This window comes from Trichoplax adhaerens, genomic scaffold (assembly GCF_000150275.1).
Source record: "Trichoplax adhaerens TRIADscaffold_2 genomic scaffold, whole genome shotgun sequence".
Lineage (NCBI taxonomy): Eukaryota > Metazoa > Placozoa > Uniplacotomia > Trichoplacea > Trichoplacidae > Trichoplax > Trichoplax adhaerens.
Window position 1 is genome coordinate 5,131,004 of NW_002060944.1, and position 7,802 is coordinate 5,138,805.

The 7,802-nt window shown below is 34.4% G+C and overlaps 1 protein-coding gene across 1 annotated transcript; it reads left to right on the forward strand.

The window, feature by feature from the left end:
* Positions 1-406: 406 nt before the first annotated feature.
* On the forward strand, positions 407-5,709 carry TRIADDRAFT_53495 (uncharacterized protein; the record flags this gene model as incomplete). Its single annotated transcript, XM_002109413.1, has 4 exons — positions 407-1,079; positions 1,293-3,565; positions 3,699-4,868; positions 5,242-5,709. The coding sequence occupies 4 exons, from the start codon at positions 407-409 to the stop codon at positions 5,707-5,709; spliced, it is 4,584 nt and encodes a 1,527-aa protein (XP_002109449.1).
* Positions 5,710-7,802: the final 2,093 nt, after the last annotated feature.

Sequence of the window (7,802 nt, forward strand, 5' to 3'; positions counted from 1 at the left end):
TTCCATTTTCTTTCGCTATCTTGGTATCTCTTTCCTTAAGCTTGCTTTTAAAATTACTTGCTATCCCCTTTTCTTGGGAAAATTGACTTGAAATACCTCTCATCGTCATCCACGTGGTAGTTTTTTTTGTTACATTAGCAACGATAAAACACCACCAATTTTGAATAAGAAACTCATCGTTGTAAGCATCTTGCTGGTTGTGGTGGCGGAGGTAATACTGTATCCTATTTTGAAAAAGCTTTTTGCAAATTCAGTTCTCATTTTTCCCCATTGATTACCCTTGACGTGGCTCCTTTTTAAATACCGACAGGACGTTCAAATAGAAAATAAATTTAAAAATTGTAGTCACTTGTTATTCATAACATTTTAGTCCAATTCTCTTATTTTATTTTCTATCAGACAAAAAATGAGATCTATTTTACTCTTTTATATAGTTATCACTATAATTTCTTTATACGTTATCAAGCCTGCTAAGACTACATCGGCCCGTCTACGGTGTGGTATATCATTAGATAAAAGGAAAGAAGATTATATTCATTCTCGATATCCTCGACATACACCGATCCATCAGCCAGTACAAGATGATGGAGCGCTCTATTTCAATGGTAAGGATACTATTCAATTGCCAATTGAAAGTATAGAAATAAGTCGTGGCTTCAGTATTGAATTTTGGATTAAAGTAGAGGGTGGACAACACGCCAATACTATTATCGTTGGGCTTTATGATCGTTGTTTCTTAAGGTATCAAAGTTTAATAATTGGATTAAAGAACAGGAATCAACATCGACAGTCTACTCTATATTACTCATTGCAAACAGATAGTTTCAATTCAATGAGTACTATTGAAGGGCCCACAACTGTCACTATTGGAAAATGGCTCCATGTCGCTGCAACCTATAACCAAAAAAAAATGCAGCTTTATATTAATGGAGCACGAATGGGCACTGATACACGACAAAAGGGCCAATTATTGGCTAATCACTCAGCACTATGCCGAGCTATTTATATTGGAGGCGGTCATGGTGATGGACAACAAAATAATGGCACCGATGACAACTTTAATCAATATTACCGTGGCAGTATCGATCATTTTCGCATCTATAATTACTCTCGATCACATAGGTCTATTAAGCGTGGCATAGATCAATTGAATCATGCAAGCCGTTATCATCACTATCATCAGCATCATCATCATCTCCATCATCGTCATCATCGTCATCATTCTCGTCATCACCATCGTCATCACAACAATAGCAACCATATTCATGATTCAATGGGTTTAATTTATCAAGAATCATTTGATGGTATCGTCCGTTGGACAACACCAAAATTAAATAAACCTAAAAGAATCCATTCTACACGCCATGAAAGTTATCATCAAATTGAAATTTATCCACCGCCATGTGGTTTAACATTATGTGATAATCATGAAATTATCAAGACTTATTTGGCTCACTATCCTGATTGGCAACATACGCCTAAGTTGGTACAATATCGCCTAATTAATATCTACAACGATGATGGCAGTAATCCACTAGTAACTCAACAACAGATACAACGGCAACACCAATACCTACTGAATCATTTTGCACCTTATGGGATCCAGTGGAAACTTCATGAACATAAAATATATAATACAACATTGAGACAGCGCCATGTCTTGGTCGGTTGTAAATCGAGCATGATTGCTGATGATATTTGCCAAGAAGAATGCAATAGTGTCATTACTGGCTATGATGGTGGCGATTGTTTATCAGGTTCACAACATCAAATTGATGAATTATGTGATAGCAATAACATTGGAAATGGAATCTGTGATAATCAATGCAACTATCGGCATTATAATTGGGATGATGGCGATTGTTGTCTTCTCAACTCAATCTCAACAGCTACCACTACTACAAGCAATTGTGTTGATCCCGATTCTCCTCACCGGAATTATCTGTCAGTTGAAGAATATAAAAATACTATTAATTTAACCAATGAAAATTATTTAAATATCTACTTTGGACATTGGACATGGGAAGATTTACTCGGTATTGCTACTTTTCCATGGGAACGCCATGTCAAAACCTTGCTAGGTGGAACAATCTTGAAAGCAACCCATTATGGTCATACTGGTCACTTAGATATTATGATTCATGAAATTGGCCATAACTTAGGTTTATGGCATGTTCATCATGGTATATCGGAAATGAAATGTAGTGATCCATGCTACGAACGTTATCCATCGATGGAATTAGGTGATTTATGCTCTGATACGGCACCTACACCGCTTAATAATTTATGCCTATCCCCTCTATCTCGCGATGATGCATGCTATGATCATTTAAAGTATAATAATACGCCGTATCGTAATTTTATGAGTTATTCTAACGGATCGTGCTTGCATAAAACTTTTACACCACAACAAGTAGCTCGTATGCATTGCTATATTGATCAACATTATACTTCTTGGTTGGTTGATGATGATCCAGCACCTTCGATTATTCCAATTCCACCGCAAATACTATCTAACGATCATCAACAATTACAAATTGCGTGGATATCACCGTTGCGTGATCAACGCCATCAAGTATGCGAATATTGTCATGCCAATGGAGCTCTAGTTCAATTTGCAACTAAAGTATCATCACCATTTACTTATCGTACAACTGGTATGAATATTTGGTCGCCTGAAGAAGCCTTAAAAGGTTCGCCCGATGCTAAAGCATGTGAATATGATAGGTATGCATGGATTGCACATGAATATTGCAATAGTACATGTTATGTCGAGGTCGGTTTTGATCAGTTGATTGTTGGACGCCAATTAAAAATATGGGTTACTGGTAATTATAAAAGTGCTCGCGCTTTACATGATATTATATTATATTATCAAGATGGGAGCAAAGAATCATTAGGAAGTCAAGCGGTCCAATGCGATCAGCCATTTACTACACCTTTATGGTCAAGTAAGATACTAACGCATTTAAAGATTTACATTTCTCATCCTGATGTAGGTATCGATTCCGTCCAACTAACTTCATCGCAACATCATAGCGTTTGTGATCATTGCCAACCGCTAACTTATCGTGTTCATCGCCAACCACCATTTTATTCAAATCAATCGTCGATGATAACAACTACAACTCATTTTCTAGATTTATGGACGAAGCCATCGGTTAATTATATCTATACTGTCCAAGCTATTAGTAATAACCGAACTGGACCTCTATCATCACCTTTGCGTTATTTCTTCAAAGAAGGCTTTTGTGGCAATGGTATAATTGAAAATGATGAAAGTTGCGATGACGGTAATCGGCATGATGGTGATGGTTGTAATCTTCGTTGTCAAGTTGAAGAATTTTTTCATTGTCAGCATCAACCGAGTCTTTGCTATTATCACCTGAATGATGATATATGTGAAGAATTTGAGGAGAGAGTTAGTCCTCATGATTGTGGATTTTATACACCGAAAGGATTTCGTGATCAATGGGCTTCTCATGCTGTTGCAAATCCCGAATTTCAAGGAGAAAAATGTAGCGATTTTGAAACATTATTATTAGGACCTCCATCTGCTGATCAAGTAAATAGCATACTTTACTAATTATTGAATGCTATTTTTATAATATCTTATACTTAAAATATCATAAAATGTTAAGTATTTTAACTACAAAGTTAACTTATGGCTTTCTTTCATTTTTATTGTTTTATATCAGAAATGTACATCTAATCTGGATATGAAATCGTTTTGGCAAGAACTTCCTGTAGCTTGGTATCCATGCGGTCATCATTATGAAGATGCAAATTTTTGGATTCAAGTAAGCTTCCAGCGTTCAGTTGTTGCATCATCAGTGTTGATCTATTTAGCTACAGATGGCAATATCGTATTATATACTAAAAGAGTAAGGATATATGTTCAACTAATCGATACAGAAGATAACGTTCACGAAATTACACCTAATGGTATCTTGGCATCATGCAATTCTAATCCTTTAACGATATCAGTAATGCACGACATGACTAAAGCCTTTTATTATGTTAAAGCAGTTAATATCTCCTTCACATCATACGAACTTGCTATTTCAGCAGTTCGGCTACGGTCTCTTACAGCTACAGAATCATTTTCAGCTCATCAGTGCGGTAAAAACGAATATTACAATCCAAAAACGCAACGATGTTATAAATATCCTTGTGATCGAGTTCATTGTGGGGTGTACATGACTAAAACAGCTCATGCCAACTGTTCATCAAACTTTGAAGGTGCAACTTGTAATGTTACATGCTATCATGGATATACTAGCTTAAATGGTCCTTCTTATGAGATTCAATGCATTCAAGGCCAATGGGTTGATCAAGATTATTCCTGCAGACCAATTGATTGTGGAAAACCGCCTAATGTTGAATATGCTATAACAGCCTGCCCCGATGGTACAAGAGCTGGAAAGGTATGCACATATAAATGTAAATCACCCGCTAGGATGGTCGGTAAAAATAATTCACTAACTTGCACACCACAAGGATATTGGACACTTCCTCAATCTTACTGCTATTTAACATGTAATCCACCACAGCAGCCGGCTAATTCCGTTAATTTTCGTTGTATGAATGCAAACTACCGTCGAAATAAATTGTTTCAAATTGGTCGTTATAATATTGGTAGTTATTGCAAGTTTCATTGCTCTAAAGGTTATGAGTCTATTAATCAGTATGGCTTGAAGAGTGTACTATCAAGAACTGTATGCAGTTGGAGTGGTCAGTGGGAAGATGCTCGATGTATTCCGATTACTTGCCCACCTCCACCACTACTTCAACATGGTAGTTATAACTGTAAAGGAACAACTTATAATTCAACATGTTCTAGAACATGCTTGGATGGAAGCCATAAGGTAATATTAATTAATCAAAATTATGGTAACAGTATTAATTGCTTTTCGGCGTGCGCGTATAGATAGGTATAATTTTGAGATTGGTTTACCTTTTCAGTAATATAGTTTTTTTTGCAATTTTTTAATATTAGCGATTTAAGTTTATATCTTATGTTGTTTTAAATATACTTGCACACCAGCAAGATCAACTTAAAGAGTTAATTTTATGTTGTTATTAGCTGCTTTCAATACTTTCAGCTTCGATCACATTAAATTATTATATGATATAATACCTTTATTATGTTGACCTATAAACAAATTAACAAGGTTAGATTAGCAAATTCCAATTATTTAAACTAATTCTAGATACCTTTTTTTTCATCTTATGTACTAGAACGGTGGTCATAACGTTATTACTTGTGGTAGCGATCGAAAATGGCATGGTGTTGTAGACCACTGTCCAGTACCAACACAAATATGTGCAAAACCCAATTTATCATCAAATATGGATGTTACTTGCTCAAATGGCCATGCTATTGGTCAAAGTTGTAGGATTACATGTAAAACAAATGAAGAAACGCCTAACCATCAGCAAATTACTTGTTCATCAAAACAGATATGGCAACCAGCGTTATCGCAATTAAAATGTAACGTAAGATGTCTATCAGAATACTATAATGATGGATGGTGCGATTTGGAAAATAATCGTGAGGAATGCCAGTATGATGGAGGTGATTGCTGTAAGTCAACATCAATAGAAGGCATAGTAGAGTATATGATGGAAGATTATTGCAGCAGTGAGCCAGTACCAACTGAATGCAATTGCCTCGATCCAAAAGCAGCAGAAAATAAAAATGTATAGATATTCGTAGGCATAAAGAAGTTTCCAAGTCAACTCATAATAATTGTATTCCAGAGTTAATGGCAAAAATTTATATTTACGTATTCAATGCTATACCTTACACAGATATCAAATTGTGATTTTAAGATGATATTTACAGTTAGTAAAGATTCCATCACTAGATTATGATCACTAGATCATTATTGTTGTTTCTTGATTATGATATATTTAATTTATCTGTTTCCTAAATATTTAAAAATCTCAAGAGCATTGCTAGTTCAATACGCACTTGTTTAATCACTCAATTAATTGTAAACTATCAATTCAGTTTTGCAGCTCTAGTGTTATATTTATAGTACCGGAGTTATAAGTAAATCACTTTAAGTGGTGTATAAGAAATTAAATGAAGTTTAAAACATAGTATGTCCAAGTATACCTTAATTTGTTTATTGAGTGCTATATTAACGGTTATAATTAATTAGTAATCCAGCAAGGGTGATTCAAGAATAGTTTAATGACGTAATATTTACTACATAGTTATTTGGTACATGATACATATAAGTTTACTCTATAATAGTAGATGTGTATGAATATTTACACGCATAGATATTCTGTTGCCATTTTTAATTCTTGGTAATAACAAGAAAAAATTATAAGCTGAATGAGTACAAACATTGATTGTTTTAACTGCATTGCGATAAGCAATAACTAGAGCAATACAAGATATAAGAGAGTAGGATGAAGATTTCTCATAATAAGCTTTTAAATTGTAATCAGATTCAATTAAATTATCTATAATCTCGATATAGACAATATTAAATGATAGTCTGGCGATAAAAATTATCTTCCAGCAAGTATTAGCGGATATTATTCTTTAAAGATATTTCATGATATTATTTTAGCGTTAACTTTCTTAATTATTCATTAACTGCTAATAGCTTGGATAATAAATTGATGAACTTTTCCATGCTCTATCTTGAATTCTGGTTAACAATCAGTGTATAAAAGGAATCTATAGGTAGATGGTAGATACTAGCTGGTTGTGAAATGGGGTTTAAAGTAATCATTTCCCTATCAATTATAAATTGGTCAGACTTCGATTTTAAATATAAATTGTCTTGCACTAAGCACAAGATCAAAGAAAAAAGTATCTGCTAATACTTGAAATTCTTCAGCCTACTCTTTATATTATATTAGCTTGGTTGGGAATTTGAAGACATAGTATCCTTTATGACGGTATACTCGTATATATATATTAACATAGTAATGTGATATTGTTGGGGCAATTTCTTTACGGTTGTAGCTTTTAGAATACGCTATCGCCATTTCTGTCCTTCTTCTGGGTTAGGGCTACGAGTACTAAGGCATTACAAATACTTTTCTATAACAACGATGCGTTTTCGTTCTCCTTCCATATGCCTACATAGAGTGTTATTAGGAATAGACTTTGTAGTAGATAGTGACTCCGCCATATGATATTTCTCGAATAAATACGCGTAAACTAATTATTTTTGCCGTGGGTCAATATTACATGTTCTTATGCAATATGACGCCTATCGTGTAGACTGCAAGAATAGCTCAAAATTCAATACTGTACGTAATAAGATTAGCAAATTGTCAATTCGTCTTCCTTAACCATAACGATGAAGGATACCGTGAATTTTGATGGGTGAACTGATTTTTCTACTTTAAATGAAGGATTAATCGATGTAAATAAGTAGAGTATAATATTTGCAACATGCTCGCTAGATAGGCAATACTGTACAGTGTAGAGTACAATATCAATTGAGGTCTATTATGGCTACGCTGTACTTTTTACCTTTTTGCATGCCTCCTACGGAGCTTTACTTTTGTATAGAATTATGACGCTTGCGGACAGTATAATATACTGTTCAGAATTGCTGTCTAACTAATCATGTGTGCATTTCAAGGCAAAATAGCAATTAAGATTATGCTACTGCAAGAGACGGAAACAATTGGCTGCTGTAGTTCTTCTCTTCATCTTTAAACTATTCTTATTCATCACGATAAGTGTTCCCATGTTGATCTCTCCATGTACTCAGATTTATATAGGAAATTACGTTGTTGCTGAGGCGGTTTTAAGGTATTTATCT